General features: G+C 35.5%; 3 protein-coding genes across 4 annotated transcripts; 1 reads left to right on the top strand and 2 right to left on the bottom strand.

Moving 5' to 3' along the window:
• Positions 1-233: 233 nt before the first annotated feature.
• Positions 234-9,695, bottom strand: LOC124410224 (ubiquitin-protein ligase E3B). The gene is made up of 16 exons (XM_046888433.1): positions 9,136-9,695; positions 8,732-8,881; positions 7,844-8,171; positions 6,612-6,800; positions 6,341-6,532; positions 6,072-6,261; positions 5,691-5,930; positions 5,417-5,588; positions 5,235-5,353; positions 5,000-5,115; positions 4,657-4,859; positions 4,259-4,559; positions 3,531-3,923; positions 3,198-3,362; positions 2,956-3,067; positions 234-1,467 (listed from the first exon to the last, which is right to left on the bottom strand). Exons 1-16 carry the CDS (start codon positions 9,294-9,296, stop codon positions 1,295-1,297), a joined length of 3,204 nt encoding a protein of 1,067 aa, XP_046744389.1. The 5' UTR covers positions 9,297-9,695; the 3' UTR covers positions 234-1,294.
• Positions 9,696-9,842: 147 nt separating this feature from the next.
• On the top strand, positions 9,843-12,565 carry LOC124410225 (alpha-ketoglutarate-dependent dioxygenase alkB homolog 4). Of its 2 annotated transcripts, XM_046888434.1 has the most exons (5): positions 9,843-9,997; positions 10,551-10,673; positions 10,810-10,902; positions 11,059-11,495; positions 11,570-12,565. In XM_046888434.1, exons 1-5 carry the CDS (start codon positions 9,896-9,898, stop codon positions 11,718-11,720), a joined length of 906 nt encoding a protein of 301 aa, XP_046744390.1. In that variant the 5' UTR covers positions 9,843-9,895; the 3' UTR covers positions 11,721-12,565. The 2 variants fall into 2 exon arrangements, with proteins under 2 accessions (XP_046744390.1, XP_046744391.1); XM_046888435.1 differs by lacking the exon at positions 10,810-10,902.
• LOC124410226 (CD63 antigen) lies at positions 12,074-19,090 on the bottom strand. Its single transcript, XM_046888436.1, has 6 exons — positions 18,969-19,090; positions 18,466-18,728; positions 14,364-14,552; positions 14,086-14,256; positions 13,323-13,559; positions 12,074-13,204 (listed from the first exon to the last, which is right to left on the bottom strand). The coding sequence occupies exons 2-6, from the start codon at positions 18,538-18,540 to the stop codon at positions 12,995-12,997; spliced, it is 882 nt and encodes a 293-aa protein (XP_046744392.1). The 5' UTR covers positions 18,541-18,728; positions 18,969-19,090; the 3' UTR covers positions 12,074-12,994.
• Between the last annotated feature and the right edge of the window lie 223 nt (positions 19,091-19,313).

The raw sequence follows: 19,313 nt of genomic DNA, 5'->3' as shown, positions 1-19,313 counted from the left end.
TAGCACAGAATCTTAAGTTCGAAATGGAGAAAGGAATGTATGAAAATCTCGAAAATTCATCGAGTTATGATCATTTTAGTGGAACAGGTCAGAACTCCGCTGGGTTATACTCAATCCGGGACTTTCCCAGATTATATTCCATTCGGACGATAAAAATTAATTTTGAAGTGTTCGAAATTTGATGAAAGAATCCGATCATTCGAGAGCTTCATTATTATACTAAAATTACATTTTCTTGTTTTTTTATGCTTTGTTTAAATAAAAACATCAATGTTGTTTATATATATTTTTGAAGAAAAAAGAAACTGACCGTTGTCAAGACTACATAATGACTTTGTGTGAAAGGCCGACCTTCTCATCTCAATACCCGCGTCAATAAAATATATTGAAAATCCATCGGTTTTTCAGGCGTCAAGCTTAGGCAGACCCGTTAGAAACGTGACTGAGGTGTAAACAACACGCTATTCAAATATTCTAGTTGATCCGTGAATTTGATTATTGTTGTTGTTTGATAATATTTACTTTGTTGCTCTGTTTGGTGAATTTTTTTCTTCCAAGATCGATCGCATTATAAATGTACACTATTACACCTCAGAATGGGAAAGTATAATTTAGGACGACACTGAAAATATGTAGATCAAGACACGCCACTTGACTCAATGGTGTGTGAAATATTTTAAGGAAAACAATAATATTGTCTAAAGAATTTTTCTCAACACTAGACATAGTCTAGATACTGTAGGATCATGTTACTCAATTTAAAAAACTTCTGATTCATTCTTTTACCAAGGTATCAAGGGATGATTATGGTTGGAGAAAAAGACTACCGTCACAAAATTTCTTAACTAAGAAATCCAACTAAGACCCAATGCTGTCAAAAATACTGGCCCATTTAAAATGCATACAACTCCCTAACGGCACCGTTCATATTTTCACATGTTATTAAAATCTAATTAACATGACTCAACAACCCCTTTTCGCACTATTATACATTTTTTTTGACGATTATACTATATTTTTACTGCTGCGCTATTTTCGGAAATTTTGAAAAGAATAATTACAGAATTTTGTACATCATTCGAATGATTTGTAAGAAAAAATTAGCGCAGCGATAAACAAGAAATGCGTGCTTATCCGAATTATAATACACATCTATATTATTATACGTGGATAATGTGAATTCATAGTATTGTGCACGATTGTCTTATGTTAAACTAATTTGAACTAAACTTGCATTGAACATCTAACTGAAATAATATGTGCAATAAGATTGTAATTCCGATGGTTTTCTGCCTTAAGAGAGTTCAAAGCCTGTGTTACTTGTGACAGCGTATCGTAGTTTTTCACGTAGCGTACTTTTCTTCTGATAATTTGGTAGCTTCAATAAATTGAAGCACGTCGAAGATGTTGGAAGACGATTCTGAGGATCCTTTTTACGTATTGTGAAAAATCCTCTGATTACACTTCCTGATACGAAAAAATCATTCAATTTTCATCTCTTGGATGTAGATTATAGCGACTTTATTTTGTACACCACTCGATGTGTTGGATGAAAAAAGGAATTAAACCGACATAAAATCTATCTTCAGATATTGACTCGGATTTTTCTGTCTCTGTAGATATTGCACGGGTGTGGGCTGTTTCACCATGAAGTAACAATGATAAAATGGGAGGTAGTATTTGGATAACGGATTTGAATTGGCTTGTTTCCTTATTTTCAAATCCTGGGGTAATAAAATAGAGTGGCATGCAATTATGATACCTGAAATATATGAGAAATCAACATGGAACACGACAGTTGTCGTAAGAAGACGAACGTTCTAACTAATTTAAAGTTAAATTCGAGAAATGCTGAAACCCCAAAGTCAAGAATATCGATGAAGAATTAGACAATAGTGAGCGTTTTGTTGACAAAAGTAAATCACGACACATGTATAGAATTTTCAACTTTCGTTTAGCATTTGCAACGTGGTCGATAGATGTCGGTCCATCAGGCTTAGAAGTGTTTTGGAGATTTATAGATTCACCGAAGTGCATTATAAAGAATGTTCATGATCAAATAGTGATTCATGTTTGAAAAGCAGCAAAAAGAGGTAAATACTGAACAGTGTCGAGGATAGGTAGTGCCGGAAAAATGGTAGTAGATGGTATGGTCGAAATGTTCAAGCGACTTATACCATCTGAACCATACGAGAACAAATATGATCCACACGACACCTGCTGGATACTCTGCTTCAATGGCAACGAAAAAGGATCGAATTGAGCTCAAAAGGAAGAGAAAAGCATCTCAGGATCGAAACAAGACGAAGGAATATTAATTGTATGGAGTTGGCATCGGCTAAAAATGTAGGTATTAATTTCAACTTGTAAATTGATTACCGTTTTTCAAAACGGTGAACATGAAATTTCGAAACCCATCCAATGGTTTGGATAAAAATTCAATTCAAGGTACACAGTTAAATTCTGCATAGCATGCTGGGAATATAAATTCGAAAAAGAAAGTCGTTAATAATGAGAATATTGCGTTTTGCTAGATAAAAAAATTACTTTCTTCATCAAGTTCTGCTTTCAGCGCGCTGTACAGAATGTCTCGTAGATTATATGACGACGTATTATTTTTTTTTTTTTTGGTAGTATATCACTCCGCATTATTGGTACCACCTTTTTAATTTTTTAAACTAAATGGATGTTTTCTTGAATGAATATGAAGTTACTGAGTTGACGATTCAAATGAAAAAGTTATCAAGTTTCTGTCTTTAATCACCGCTTTGAGAATGATGTTAAAAAAAAGATTGTATTGTGATTTTCAAGAGCGATGTACTCTCTAAACGTGCTATTTACTACTTTTACCACTTTTTTTTACTGGCGATCTCGAAATTCTATTTTTTGATTTATCACCTTTTTTCATCCATTGCTCATATTCTGGCACACATCAAGAAAATAAGTAAAACTTACCAATCGTATCGCCAGTATCTTCATCATCACCGACTTCAACGCATCGTATTGAAAATGGTGGTTCTAGATGTGCAAATCCCAACAAAGGAGATTTCGAACAACTCGTAACAAACTGAAATATACAAAGATGAATGTTGGTTTTAGCTACAAACGAAATGAAGGTAAGGTCAACCTCCGATCACACAATCAATTATGCATGAAAATGCAGTTGAAACTTGAAACGATCGCCCGGCAATGATTACCTTCAAAAAAAGGCCTCTTTCTTCTTCGGAAAAGTCTTTTTCCAGGATATCCCAAAGCCAACAGACTACACGATGGCTATCATGAAAACCGCCATAGTATTGTGTATGACGACGAAGGTCTCTCAAATCCAGTGGAACATTGTCACCAGATATTAGCCGCTGTAACTGTAAATTGGATGCCAGCATGAATTAGTATTCACTCGTAAAAAATTTTTTATCAGATTTCTATTTCTGTTTTTAAAATCTGTGTTCCAAGGTGTAAAAATTTTCAGTGCCTGATGTTCGCATGAGTAAATTAAACTATTACGTTTAACATTGTTACAAATAACTCACCTCCGGTGTTGAGAAAAGTGAGAGCCAATCAGGATTGATGATCGATCTGAATCCTTTGATAAAAGCAGAAGTTTGATCTTTGATTTGCGTATGCATTCTAAAATGCGCCATCAGATGTATGTAATTGATTTTATTTTGATTCGTTACTGGGACTGCTCGTCCACCAGGGACAAGCTCGTGCGTCACAAGCTTTCCAAGAACATCTTCATCGAGAGAAAATGTGAGTTCCAATTGCCTTACATCACCCTTGAAATGCTTCACCAATGTCAAACTTCGGTATAAATCTCGATCCAGAGAGGCTAACTCGTCAAGCCAACTATAAAGAGCACCACCAGCTTGACCGGAGAATTGTGAAACGAAAAATGACGCAAATGGTACGTCAACTACGATTCCCTATGAAATAAATATAATCATTACGTATTAGGAACATGATAGATCAAAATATCGATAGATCCACTTGAATAATGAGTTTTTTCTACTGAAAGATTAAGTTCTCAAACCCACATCCGCAGATTACCTTAAAGTTTACTATGTTTTGCTCCAAGTACAATAATCTCTTTTCAAAACTGTGCTTCTACCTGATAGATTACATTGAATTCGTTAAACGTTATGTATGGAGATTTTATAATTCTTTCAAAACTTGACAATCAGCTAGTGATTAATAACATTCAAAAGTAGCTCACGCAAGAGTTAAACATTATATACATATCAAACATTTCCCCACTCACTTCGTACACAGCTTTTCCAAGCATACGTCCGACAAATTCGAAAAGTTGAAGATGATTCTCCTGCATCGAAGATGTTGGTGAAGGATACAGTCTGTTCTCAGTCGTGGCTCTGAATAGATTCAAGGAAGGGTCAAATACTCTCTTGATCGTTTCCTCCAAGAATTCTTTGAATACACCATCCTGATCTATGCCTGCCTCATCGAGGCCCTGTTCATTGACAAATCTCACTCTTATAACTCCTTTCAAAGCCTGCGAGGGCAGCATAGCAAGCTGCCTATAACCATCTTCGACAATACGAGATCTACAAGTTAGAAAATGCATACCCAGAAATTATTGAACCAAACCATTGAAAATGAGTGAGTAAAACGTACAATTATGCGAGTAAATGATCTATTCACCTGTGAACAGCTATCAAAGTAGACGGCGGACTGTTACAAGCACTCACAGTCAGACCAAGGACTGCCTTTTCATCAGAAACATGTTTACGGAAAAGTACAACACGCTCGGAATGTGGAATAACATGTGGCATCTTTGATAACAACAACGCGGCTCCTCTCCGCCCTTTTTCCAAGTCTGCAAGAAATCCTGAGACACGAACCTCCTGTTTAAAAAAAATTTTATACGTCATTTGCGTTCTTTGATAAAATGTAACAGCTGGTAACTGTAGCAGTTATCTAATTCCTAATTGAGTAACCACTAAAACCAACATAAGACGAAATAATTATATGCGTAAATACTTAACTTTGCCAACCAATGTCCATCAGGACAAAAGGTTCTCCGACAGTCCCGCCGATATAATGCCATCAAAAGAGTGTGAAGAGATGTAAAGAGAGGATTACTCGATACAGTCTTAACATCTGTAACATCTAGAACTTTAGTATATAACACAAGTTCCGAATACAAAACAATTTAATCAAATGTCCGACACTGTTCTACGCGAATTTAAAGTTTAGATAGCCATAGATAGATGACTCACCAAATAAATTGTTCAGTACCGCTTTGTACAAAAATTGGTTCAAGAAGTATGACATTGTTATAAAATCTGAAAGCTTGAACGGAAACTGCTGTTCGTACATTTCCATGTCATCCAGTATTCTATAGAGAAAAAAGTTGATTCATTGATGTATTCGATAAATTTCTACGATTCCGAATACTTACGTAACGTAATGCGTCATACAGTCGGAAAATAATATCAACATTTGAAACTCCGGAGCAGTGCACTTTGTGTTAGCTGCTAAATGGTCTAGAAATGCTTTCAAGCCACAGTACGGACCGAGCGTACAGAGGAATAACCACATATGGTATAAAAATTTGTCCTGATAGCACAAGCCTGTTAAAATATTGAATAATTCATTGTTCTTAACTCATCATAAAAAATCTCTTTTTACACATTCTAAGTTTAATTTTTGTAAGAACTTCAGACTTGACTCACCAGTCAAAATATCAAGCTTCATTTGAGTTAACGTATGCAGAGCGGTTTGATATAACGAACAAATCAGTGCTATTCTCGTCGCTTCTGGGCTTCCTAGTTTTCTGTAATTTTTGTTGCTGTTGTTTCTATTTGTTCGAGCTTCTAAAAAGGCACGACGGAATATGTTTGTTCCGATAGATGTACTTTGTTGGTCAGGCTGGTATTGCATCTCTTTTTCCACTAGTTCACTCAAAGGAGAACCTAAGCACATTCGTTAGTTGATAGGTCAAGAGGATATTTAATAAAAAGAATTCGATCTGTGACACATTTTTGGATTGAGATGTTGTTTACATCTTTGAAAAAACAGTAAATAAGACAATAAAGCTGGTACACGTGGCTTACCGATCAACTGTGATACAATCTTTCCATTCCACAAGCATGCCAGCTGTAATTTCACGTGAGGAATGGCTTGCTGAAGAGTAGTATCGACGCTTTGTGCAAAGCATCCCAAGACTGGATGCCAATATGTCAAATTACTCTGTTTGGCTACAACGTATTGTTGACAGGCTTCTAACATTCTCGTTACAACAAACTGCAGAGTAAAGATACAATGTTAAGTAACAAAAGTCGCCCACTTATCGTAGTTTAAGATTTACAGATCAAGTTCTTACCGTGAATGATGGAAAGTAGAGATCCTTCAGCACCTCATCTCTCTCAATGTTAGCGAGTTGTATTAAATTAGCTAACAAGCAAAGAGCATAATTACCCTCCAGCGCGTTGAACACTATTCTCAAATTTTGTTCAGAATTCAAGAGCTCGAGACTTCTTGTAAACAGATTATGGCTCGTGAGCGCTGATATGCACTGTTAAAATATACACAGATAATTTTAATCATGCCGGTGAATATTGGGACGGGATACGTTGGAATAAAATTATACTCACCTCGGGCGACATGACATTCAAATGGTGAATTAAAGCAGGTACACTGCAGACATTGATGAGAAACATGGAAACAAGCTTGTCAGACATTTGCGATGATATCAATGGCCTCAACGACATAGTTACAGCAGCTGATAATGCAACTGGTTTCAACGCGATTGTAGCTCTCCCGAGTCCTCTCACCAGAAGGACCTGCAACATCATTGATTACATGGTGATGGAAAAATTATTTAATAACTTATAAACAATGTTTCATTTGTATTAAGGGGGGGGGGGCGAGGGTTTACACTTTCGAAAAATCGATTTTTTTTTTTTTTTACGTCTTATCTTATTGTTAAACATTCCAAGAATATATTCTCAAAATTTTGAGTCGATCTGAGCAAAACTCTTGAGGGGGGGGGGGGGGGGGGGGTGAGGGTTTCAGCGTGAGAAAAATACAGTTTTTTTGTGAATTTTTTTTGAAAATATGGATTGAGCAAATTAATTGAAACCTTTTGTACATTATTAAGCATACTTTTAACAATATTCTGTAATTTTTTCATGCAGAAATATTGCAAAACAAGCCGGTGACAGAGCTTTTCTTCTTCACTTTTTTAGCTCAATAAACTTTAAACGCGTTTTTCTCAAAACTACTTTTTCGAAGTCCGTGTTCACTGCCATTTACAAACTACTTGACCGATTCATTCCAAACTTGGTACACATTTTCTACATATAAAATACCTCCCTCCGACGTTTAGTTAAAAATTTTTTTTTAACATTAAGGAGGTTTCCCACCCACAAAATGGCGGAATTTTTTCGTGGAAAATAGCAGTTTACACTTTAGATGGCCACCAAAAATTTTTAAATGAAAAAAAAAATAATCGTACAACGTTGGGGGGAGGATTTGATAATACTTTGACTAAATTTTAATGGATTTTGATTTCAGATAATTTCCGACCGAGATATAGTGAACACCGCAAATGGTTTTTTTTCTAAGACGTTCTGGGGCAAGCTCTGTCACCGGCTTGTTTGGCAATATTTCTGCATGAAAAAATTACAGAATATTGTTAAAAGTATGCTCAATAATGTACAAAAGGTTTCAATGAATTTGCTCGATCCATAATTTCGAAAAAAATTCACAAAAAAAGTGTTTTTTTTTTACGCTGAAACCCTTACCCCCCCCCCCCCACTTAAAAGACGATACATTTCACATGCGATTTGTGGGATTCAATTGGTATTATGTCTTAGATAATTACCTTCATGACTGCGTAAAAGCCACAATTCACAAGATGACCCATGATGTTGGCGCAAAGCTGGTTCATCCCATTTCTAAATTTTTCCATGTTCTTCACTCTGAGGATGGCCCATGTTCCAGCAGAGGTAAAGCTAACTAATGTATGCAATCTTAAGAGGATAGATTTGTGATCTGAGAGCCTTTCTGGCCTCAGATCTTCCAGGCCACTCAGACAATGGTGAAGTACTCTCTTCATCTGAGATATCCATGATATCGAATAATCTTTGTTTAGTGCCACACCGACGTAAGAAAGCTTCAGGGATTCCGAATCTAATGTCTGCACGAGGTATCTGAAAGCATTTATCAAGTGAATGTATTCAAAAAGTTTCCAAAGAGGGGTAATGTAGGAACTTTTACACCAGATTGCACAGTTTAATTAACGTTGAAAATTCCATAGCTTTTTTATACTAATAATGATTTTTCCCAATAAATTTTTCCTGTAAATTCAAGTGCAAATGCTTTAGCTTTATTTGTCTCAAAAAATGTTTAACTGATTTCTTATACTTTGAAAATGAAAAGCTTTGGTACAAGTGTGCAGCTGATTGATCGTGAAATATTGACTAATCATATCATTCTTTCTGCTCGTTGGTTTTCGAAAGCTAACAAATAATACGCAACAGAGGCAACCTAAATTTAAAACCATTACACAATATAGAGAAATCTTACGCTCAGGATCAATTGAATTCGTTCATGCAGGAAAATAAAATAATAATAATAAAAAATGAAAATCACAAGCCTAAAATCTTAGAAAAAATTGACGAATTTTCCTAGTATATTTTCAAGGCTCGTTCAAGGAGTCTGGAGTTAAGACTATTTCCACAACATTCAGGGTCACAATGGTAATAATTACCTGCATAATCGTTCCAATCTTTTCTCATCTCTTTCCTTTTTGTAAATTAATAAGAATTTTGATATCAATTTGTAAACTTGTAACGCTGGATGCAACTGCGCAGTGCCTTCGGTGTTCAATTCCTCCGGTAGAATCGTGTCGAAATCCTCCCTATTGAAATAATATATTAAATATTAATAAATTGTTTTCCTCGTTGATACGAAGTCTGTTGTTCATCCCGTGTCTAATTTAAGTTGTAACTAGTGACGATAGTGATAAATTAATTAATACAATTAGTAAACCTTATGATCATAAAGATAGTTCAATATTACTCGAAAAAGCAGAGACAAGTATAATTTGAAAGGTTGAAATTAGCTAAAAAAAGAAAAAAATTGTACATCAACCGAGAAAACAATAAATCTTACAATATTGTTTTGGTGAATCTGATACGAGCAAGCCATCCTCTGACGTTGGCTTGAATATATGTAATAGCAGCTTCTCTGCGTTTTTCATTGGCTCGTTCCTCCCTTGCGGCCTTGGTTTGCTGAAGGAAACTGCCTTTCGAGGATTCCTCAGTTCTGAACATTCTCAGGTGAACATAAAGCCCATTAATATACTCACTAACTTTTTTTACTCCTAATTGAAAAACATTGTCAGCTGGTCATAAGCGGTTTTTAAATAAAATTTCGTTCGTCATTGTCTGTTGTTGGGATCGCGTATTGTTATGATCGAGACGGCTCTGACGATCGTTAAATTTCATCAAGAACAAACACACTACCCTTATCTCACACTTATTAACATTGCGCTCGGAGTCCTGTCATTGTCGAACAGCTACTAGAACACAAACTATTTGACAGATCGCAGCAATACAAGGCAGCCGCCATTGTTATCATCGTTACATTCGTGCATTCGATAAAAAAAACACTCGTCGTTCTACAAACAAAGGAGGTTATGTTAGGTCAAGATCTCCAGTTCCTGGCGCCATCTGGCTTCTCGTTATATTATCACGATTTTCACTCTCACATCTTCGTGATTTTCTGCCCCAAAGATGATAGGAGATCCATTGTGGTGGGAGAAATATATGAGAGGATCATTTAGATCGTCATGATTCAGGAATGCTGGGCATAAATGTTCACGCATCTGTCGCCGGCAGTAATTATTAGGAAATTCAACGAATTAAATAGTATGGAAACGGTTCGACCATGCGGCTGCAAAGGGATTCGAACCTGTCTCATTTGCGAAAACGAATACGGCATATCGAGAATGAAACTGGCCGATAATTTACGAGTAACTACAATTTATTCGATTCTAACCTCAATTTTTAGAAATTTATAAATGATAAATATCGAGATAGAATTCAATTATTTAAAGATTTTCCTGTCACTTGATTGTAAGAAATTTTTATAAATAGTGTTGTTTCAACCACTACAAAAAAGAACATCTTTGCCAATGTATAAATTTGGACTTTATAGAATTGCAAGGTTAACAAAAAAAATTGAATTTGAGTGGAAAATTGAAATTCTCCTAAAAATAGCAAGTCGAACTGTAGGGCAAAGATTCAAAGAAATTATCAAATAATATAAGAAGACCCGAAATTTTTCACATAAACACGAAAAAACATATGTTAGAAAAATGATGGTTTTTCGATAGAGATTCAGAAAATGTGACTACTAATTCTAAAATAAGAATTCAAAAGAATAGCAAGATTTATATCAAGATAATTTCTCCTAATGACTGTATTTTTCATAGCAATTCTTTACAGTTTTTGTAACAAAAGCGTGTAAAGATTTATAGAGAAAAACTATCTAGCCACATGGTAATTGAATCGTTTATTTTTCAGGATAAAAAATCTTACGTCTACTGTTCTTACTGCGACAAAGCTTGGCCCGGATGGAATCTTTCTAGCAATCAACATCCAAATCACGTTGGAGAGCCGATAGACTATCCTGGTGTTTACATAGAGGTGCTCTTCATACATTTACATGATACTAGTGTGAAATAATTGGTTAATGTAGTTTTGAAACTTGCAATCTAAATTTGTTATTAGTGGAAAAGTTGAGCAATCATTATAAATTATAATACGACGATCATTGTTTCAGCCAGATTTTTTAAGCAAAAATGAAGCCAACTCCTTGATTAAAGACCTCGACGCATTGCCGTGGGACCTTTCGCAGAGCGGACGCAGAAAACAGGTATGGGCATCTCGTTTAAATGAAATGCCCTAATTTAAAACATGTCAATCTTTCAATCCTCTACATTGTTCAAGTGTTTCAGAAGGCTGCGTTGAAATCTTCTTAAATTCACTTACAAGCTCGAAAATACCAACTGAAATTGACCATAATTTGCAGAATTACGGGCCAAAGTGCAATTTTAAAAAGCGTCGACTTCGTTTGGGAGATTTCACTGGTTTTCCTGCGACAACTAGATTCGTACAGGAAAAATTGGCAAACGTTCCATTGCTTCAAGGATTTAAAACAATCGAACAATGCAGTCTTGAATACAATCCTGAGCGCGGAGCGTCAATCGATCCTCATATCGATGACTGTTGGATCTGGGGCGAGCGTATCATCACTGTGAACGTCATCGGCGACTCGGTTCTCACAATGACACCCTATAGAGATACATTGCATCGTTATAATTTGCTTGACGTCGCGACTTACCCATCTGTTGTCGAATCTGTCTTGGATTCAAAGAAAACCCAACCCAATACTGAGGATCTAGCACATGTAGTCGTGCGATTGCCAATGCCTGCAAGATCGCTCATGGTTTTATATGGTGCATCAAGGTAAGATATTTAAAAAAAACTACACAAAAAGTTATCGGTGATTTTTAGGTACACTGTTGATTTGTTTCTAATAGGTACAATTGGGAACACGCTGTACTCAGGGAAGATGTTCAAAGCCGTCGTGTTTGCATCGCGTATCGTGAATTTACGCCACCTTATTTACTAGGTGGTGATCATTTTGATGAAGGTAGTAAAATTTTAGAGAAAGCAAGTATATTTTGGTGATGGAAATCACTGTTATATTGTATCGTAAGTTATTAGGTCATTTTATAAATGGTTAATTGTAGATAAAGTGAATTTTACATTCATGTTAATCATAGCTTGAAGATTAGTCACCTTTTTCAATTTTGAATCATTCTAGTTGGATATTAAAATATCGACTGTCGAATGTTGTGAGAAAGCCACAACGTCACCAATTTTCTCATTGCCAAAATGTTTGTAAATTTTTTTAAATTTATCAGGTCAAGGTATATCGGTATTATTATGATTATTTTTCCTTTGAATATTGTACAATTGATTTATTGCGCCTGTCCGATTAAGTGGTCATGTAAGAAATTGTTTTGACGAATAGTCATAGGTATCGGTGTAATTACAATTTATTCTAATTTTTTTACAATATTTTGTATACATACATGTATATCATAGTATAAATATCAGTTATATTTATAAATTGTCGGGTAAATCACATTCATAAATTTGCAAACCCGTTTTAAACATTAGTATCAATAATGCAATAAATGTTTCTTTATACCTCTGTGTATATATACACACATATATACTCTTTTAATATCTGTTATTTATAAAGTCAACTTAAACGCTACACCTAGCCTTTCTCAATAGTAATTGCACCTCGTTAGCGCTAAAATTACGGATATTGTTTCTACTATGGTGAAATCGACGTAACGTAAATAATTTTGCTCGTATTTACAAAGTTATATAAAAATTGCACAAGTACATGTGTAACTGGATGTTACGATTGTTGCCTTGTGGAGGAGAAAAATTCTGCTGTAAGTTAAAGTAGAGCAGTGACTTCCTTTTTAGCTGTGCCGATACGTCAAATGTTCAGAGAATGCGGATTTCTTGAATGTTTAATTTTTTTTTTCTTAGTTTTTCAACAAGACTAAACTAACTAAACCAAAAAGTATCAGCATTTGAATTTCGGATCGCAAATCGTACCTGTGACACGAAGCTTTGAATCCCCCTTAAATCTAGATACACATATTATATTCTCTAAAAAATAGAAAATATACCTAAAACACGAAAAGTTTGAATTTTGAAAATATTGTTTCTTTTTGCTCACCTGCATCCCATTCACATTTTACATATACATCTCTCTTTTGTTTTCAATGCAAATCCGTTATTGAATTGATCTGCATCGTGCATTGAATATTAATTTGCAGCTTCAGAGTGACTGGATAAAGGTGTAATTTATTATATTTGCTCTATATAAGTGTCGAAGTTGATAAACATAATTTTGGCGATAAAAAATAACGCGCCGACTAAGCATTGGCATTATCGTAAGGGTGTTTCAGGGGGAAATCTGGGGATTTCATGTAAATTACAGGGAAGGTAGAGGCCGGATCTGCCTTTCCAATTTGCTGGTAACCGTTCACCAAACTCTCGCGTACTTCCCAACGACGTCTCTCTATCTCCACCTTCTGTCTTCGGATCGAGCGACCAAGCATGCAGGCGAACATTATTCCCGTCATCTGCGTATTGGCAAAAATTAATAAATAATACGTGAGAAAGTCGCTTATAATGAGAATAGATTTCTCATGACAAAGTGGCGATGATCTATATATAACTAATAATCGTTACGAGGCTCACCTGAATCATAGCGATTGCGATCGCACCGGTACCCAAGTACAATGCACTCCTGTGAATAATCACAGCCATGCGGCTTATGCAGCCTTCCTCGTAAACGCTGGCGCACATAGTCACGTTGTAGTAATCATCAGCTGCGGTGTACCACGAGCAACAGGAATTTGGTACCCCCATGTCGTTCTCGTCGGTTGCAAGCACTCCATCCCAGTCTTTGTAACTTTCGTATCCGCAGCAATGAAGCTGTAAAATTGGAAATGAGGCTGAGATTAGTAACGTTAACATGACGAAGCATTGGTGAAAAACTGGTTATTTCTCTATTTTAGAATGATACTTTGTTGGAAATAGCTTTTCAAAATAAGAGCATGTTTTTTTTTGTCGTAGTTTACTGAATTTCGGTCATTGTACGTCACTAAAATAACGCTACTAAATTCATCCTCATAATTCGAAGCCATGATGTTCAAAAGTGAACCCTTAAAATAGGCAATATACGTACACAAGTACGAGTGAATTTCTATAGCATACAAATTCTGAGTTCCTAATATTCGTCTAAGGACAATAATAGTGACTGAAACATTTTTGGCTGGAGGTCTACTTGAAATGAAATTGAACTTGATAACTAACGACTGCTGCAAATCATTGCATAATCGAAATAAAATCATAAGTAATTCATAGACGGCTGTATTAAATTTATTCGAATGTTTGATTTACCCGCCAGCTATGAAAGATTTTAAATTTAATTTGAAATAATTTTATGTATTTTCCAAACCTTCGACTGCAAGAAGTTGACGGCGAAAGCAGCCTCCTGGTTGTTCTCGTACTGCTGTATGTTGGAGTCAATTAAGTCTGAAAGCACATCTTTCACTCCATCTTGTAAAAAGTAAGCAGCTACCGCAGCGGACGCTTCCAATATCAGCACCAAAGACATCGACACTGCAAACTACACCGCAAGTGGGAGTTATAAGATAATAAACATATGTTTTAACTTTTTATCTCATAAAGTAACCAGAAATTTTTTTATAAATAACGATCAATCTTGAATCTTACCACTAAGACCATGCAAGTGCTCTCTTTGAGCGCACCGCAGCATCCCATGAAGGCAATGACGAAGATCAACACACCGACGACCATGAGAAGAGTTGCCGGTGAGAAGTAAGTCGGATCAAGGAAGTGCGAAAAGTCTTCGTAAACGGCATAAATCGTTGTGGCAATCGAGATGATCATCACCCCTGTTAGCTATCCGGAAAATTAATCCTTAGAAAATTATCCTCATATCAGTCGAATCATTATTTTAGAAACTGATCAGCGCCATGTAGATTGTAGATATTTTCGATCACAGTAATCGGTATTCGCAGCTTATAATGTTTCATGTCCATTTGCAAGCTAATAGTTATGCATATCGGGATATTATGTGGAAACGAATCACACCACCCGCCTGCAAGTAGGCAACCCAAATTACAAACCACAAGAAATTAATTCTGTCCTGTGCCCTGATTCTGACTTATTTTTCACTTCTGAAAAGAAAATTTGCCGTTTAAAGACGCCTTCTGATTGGTTCAGATAAGAAAAATAAGTCAGAATTTGGTTCCTGCTGGTTGGCGAGTGGTGTGATACGTTTTCATATAATCACCTGAGGGGGGGGGGGCTATCATGTAACTTTTCATATTTCACATTTTCATATTTCCCACCATTCCTGCATCCTGATTAGTTGACTAAATTTTGCAAAACAATTAGAATGCTTCGATGATGGGAAATGTGAAGTCTGAATAGTAAAATCACGGTCTTACATGATAGCCCTCCTGGACCCTGATTCTGACTTGTTTTTCACTCGTGAAGAGAAGATTTTCCGTTTAAAGCTGCCTTCTGATTGGTATAGATCGCGCTTATCATCGCTTTCATGATACGAATGAAAAATAAGTCAGAATCAGGGTACCGGTATAGGTATGTGTAACCGTATGGTATATCTGAAATGTGGTTATACTCTTTGGCTTATACATCTTATCGTCCGATTGTTGCTTGCGCTGATAATACACATGGTTACAGATATTTATATCTTGAGACAACAAAAAACGTATTACATGTATATACAATGAAAACATTTGAAATAATATAATGGTCTACGTACACCGATCAAAATCGAACGGTGGCAATCGACTCTGATCAACAGCGATTATTGAATAATTTTTTATTTCGCGTGTCTGCCGCATTGATCTTTGAAAAAAAAATTTCTCTTACGAGGCGTTAAGTACGATTTATTGCCATAATTCAAAGAAAAAATTGACACAAGTTTTCTTACGTAGTACAATACACCTACAGAAAAAAAATCGCAGGTGATTAGATTTTAATGAGTATAGCATACAACTCCATGTGTACTGCGTTGTCAGCGAAATTTTTAGTTGCACGCAACACGTGAAAAAACGCGACCTACAGGTTTTCAGCCTTAGTGACAAGTCAATATTGGATTTTTTTATTCAAGAAGACTGTATTTTCACGTGGCGATAATGTATAAAGTTTTTGATGAGTCTGCGATACACCGGTGAACACGAATTTTAAGTCTGTGTTCTAGATGTCAAATTTTTATTTCTTCCACGTAACTAATGGAGGAAATTTTTTTTGCAATAGATAAAGTTTGCTTTTGTAGAAACCAGAAGGATATTTCTGATTTTAAGAAAATTTACCTATTTTTTCAAACATTTATTGTAAATAACAATGAAACAAACTTTAGTTTCGCATTTAAATCACTATTATTCAAAAACAATATAATTAACGATAAACTACAAATGTAAAATGACTGATAAACAAAGTTCAAAAATTAATATTTTTCGCACTTCTTCTATGTTTGTGTGTTCTCGTATCGAACTCCAAACGTAATCTCCTATCATGCTCTCTTTTACTGCACCTGATAACGTCATTCAAAGTCCGTCACATCTCGGTGAAAACGTTTTCCTTGTTCTTCTGTATATATAGGCACTCATATTATAGCTATATATTAACCAAAAACTTAAGGACTTATTTATCAACGTAAATAGACAAAAGTAATAAATGAAGATTTTTGTTATTATTCGATGTTTAGATTCAAAATTTATTTAATTAATAACGAACTAAAAAAAAATGGTTTTTTGTTCTTGTTGACCTGTGTAATCGATATGTCTTATTTTATGCGAGAAGAAGTGATAATTTATAAAACATCAGTTCTGTCGTCATGAAAAAAATCGTTTCTCATTTCTGCGCATTGCAGTAAAGACTGGTAGCTAAATTTTCTGCTGAACTAATATAATAACTGAACAGTGTCGAGATTTTCAAGCAGGTACCGTACCACGTGGGACATCAAGCACCCCAACGTCTATCGTTGCCAAAAATTGACCTGCTGTCAACAGGCGATTTTATTTGCAATGTAGAAAAATTTCATATGAAACTGGTGAATTTCCTTTGTGACGAAACCACACACGGAATATATCAAGTGTGGTTATCTAAGTTACAACCGCACCATACTTACTTTCCGTGTCTTTTGAGTGACTTTGTATTTTTAAAAAGTGAACACATTTTCGTGAATAATTTAACGAATAATAATGTAGAAAAATTATTTCCATCGAATGAACAGAACTGTGTTACGTCTAACCGATCAGCCATACGTCGTCCGCATCTTGCTGATCACTTATTATCTGTTACTCATGTAACTGTTACACACTCTTAGTAGTAACCATATGTGTAGTTTCTATACTGTCCTCTGCTTATACATATATTTCCTTCTTAAGCTCGTAAGAAACACGTGAACTTTATTTTAAGATAAGTGATATTTCGTATTCGAATTAATTTCAACTAATCAATATATTCAATATACAGGGTCTCAACAATCTTATCACGTCATTATTTTGACGAATCATTCCAATCGTAACAGTTTTTTCCACGGCAAAGCTAAAAGTGACGAAGATTAAAGTAATATAAATAATAAATGAATAATAATCATAATAAATACATAAAATAATGAATAAAAAGTTTCTATTAATGAATAGTCAAAATTTCGTCTAACTTACGTCATATTAAAACAGTAAGAAATGCTTTTTTCAAATAACTGTCAATTTTTTCGATGCATCGAACCGCTGCAAATCATAGTCGATTTCGATCAGTATGCGTAAACCCTAAGTTTAAAAACTACGTTAAACAACGCTGTAATATTAAATCGACGCATTGATAGTAAGAGATATCAGGTAATACATCAATATCAGCATGACGCATTACAGGTATACCACCAAAATGAAATGCGTTCTAGTGAAAATGATTATTTCATCACAGAGTTTGCGCGTGAAACGAGTGACGTAGAAGATAAAAAAATGATTTGGACATTGTTGAAGAGTTTCATGAAACTGCTGTATATCTACACCTGTTCATACGTTATAGACAAATACGCGTGTACCTACAGTATTCGTAAAACTTGTAAGGTATTTCATAGTACAACGATTTCCTCAACGATTGCTTGTAACAGCTATTCATGACGCAGCCGAATAAAAAGCGACTAACTTTATCCGTACTGTTGATAAGAAGGAGTGTAATCTAGGCTAGTACATGTAACGAAGTTTGTCACGATCGTATAATTGAATTGTGAGTCATTGAGTCAACTTTAATCCAATTGCGTGCATTAATTTTCACTATATACCAAGTTTGCTGTTGCAGAACCGTTGCAATGAATCAAAGAAATAATTCACCGTTTGACATTAATTGGTCTGATGCAGCTCCGATTGCATCGAATCATAGCTCGACAGATAATTACCGGTTAGAAAAATATGCAGTCCAAAGGTTGAAACATTTGCGAAAACAAATGAAAAAATCCACAAGCGAATATTACATTGCGAATAGCTTATATCGATAAAAATATGTCTCTCGTTCCTTTCGCAAGGTCAAGATGATCCATACACGTGGACAAAGTGCGAGGAACATGTTGAGAAGTTTAAAGTTAATTTGAAAAAAGAATATTGATAAGTATCAAAAACATTGTATGAATTCTTTTGGGATTATGGAATGAATTTGTGCAAATTTCTGTAAGTCTCTCCAATAATTTTGAATTAATTAAGGCTGCGGTAATGATGTAACTCTGTGTGCACGGAAGCCTTACAATTAAGTAAAGTGTGTTATATACTACAGCGATACAGACCACGAAAAGTGCGTTTACTGCACAAAGCAGGTACTTGATACATCGTAGACCGACGTCGAGATGCGTTGCGGCCATAATTGGAGAGTTTAGTATTGTCCTTGCTGTTTCCGACGACAATATAAATCCGCTGTTGCACTTGGTTATTTATTCCCGATCGTTGCTGTACTTCCTCGCACTGTATAAGCGTGTGGATGTTTCAAGTCGCGAACTGTTAATGGCGATCGTGCATGGCTTAAGTGTCGAGTCAGGTGCGCTGCTATCTACTGATAAAAAAAAAAAAAAAAAAAAAAAAAAAAATGGAAATGCACGAATAATTTTAAATCAATGCCGTATACTCGGTTATAGTAGAAAAGTGTCGAATTTTTATGTAATGCAGGTGGAGAGTAATCGGTGGTGAGATCCAGTTTACACAATATGGTCATCCGATTATGACACTGAATAAAAGAGAAATGCAATAAATGGAATTCCCCTGATTTATATCATTTAGCAGCTAGACTATATACTTATAGGCAGGCATATAGGCATATCGCAATCGATCGGCAGACGTGTGTCACTGTCAAGAACGGAAAGGTGAACTATCGTCCACTTCAGTTCGCGCAACTTTTCTTATATACGACTTCCGACTGGTAATAAACGCACTTATGTTATACGATATTCAGGCACAGCCTCGTGATTATACACGGTGTAAAATTTTACACCCTGCGTGTGATTATATGAAGGAAACATTTCGAACCATGACGATGTCGTAGAACGGTAGCCACGGAAAAAAATTAGAAACTCAAACATTTGGCTGCTGATTGCTTGAAAAAAATATACTCAATTCGCAATATTGAAGATCGCGATATTCC

The sequence above is a fragment of the Diprion similis genome, chromosome 9, assembly GCF_021155765.1.
Source record: "Diprion similis isolate iyDipSimi1 chromosome 9, iyDipSimi1.1, whole genome shotgun sequence".
NCBI classification, from domain to species: Eukaryota; Metazoa; Arthropoda; class Insecta; order Hymenoptera; family Diprionidae; genus Diprion; species Diprion similis.
The sequence above is the reverse complement of the archived record's forward strand: the minus strand, read 5'-3'. Positions and strand labels throughout refer to the sequence as shown.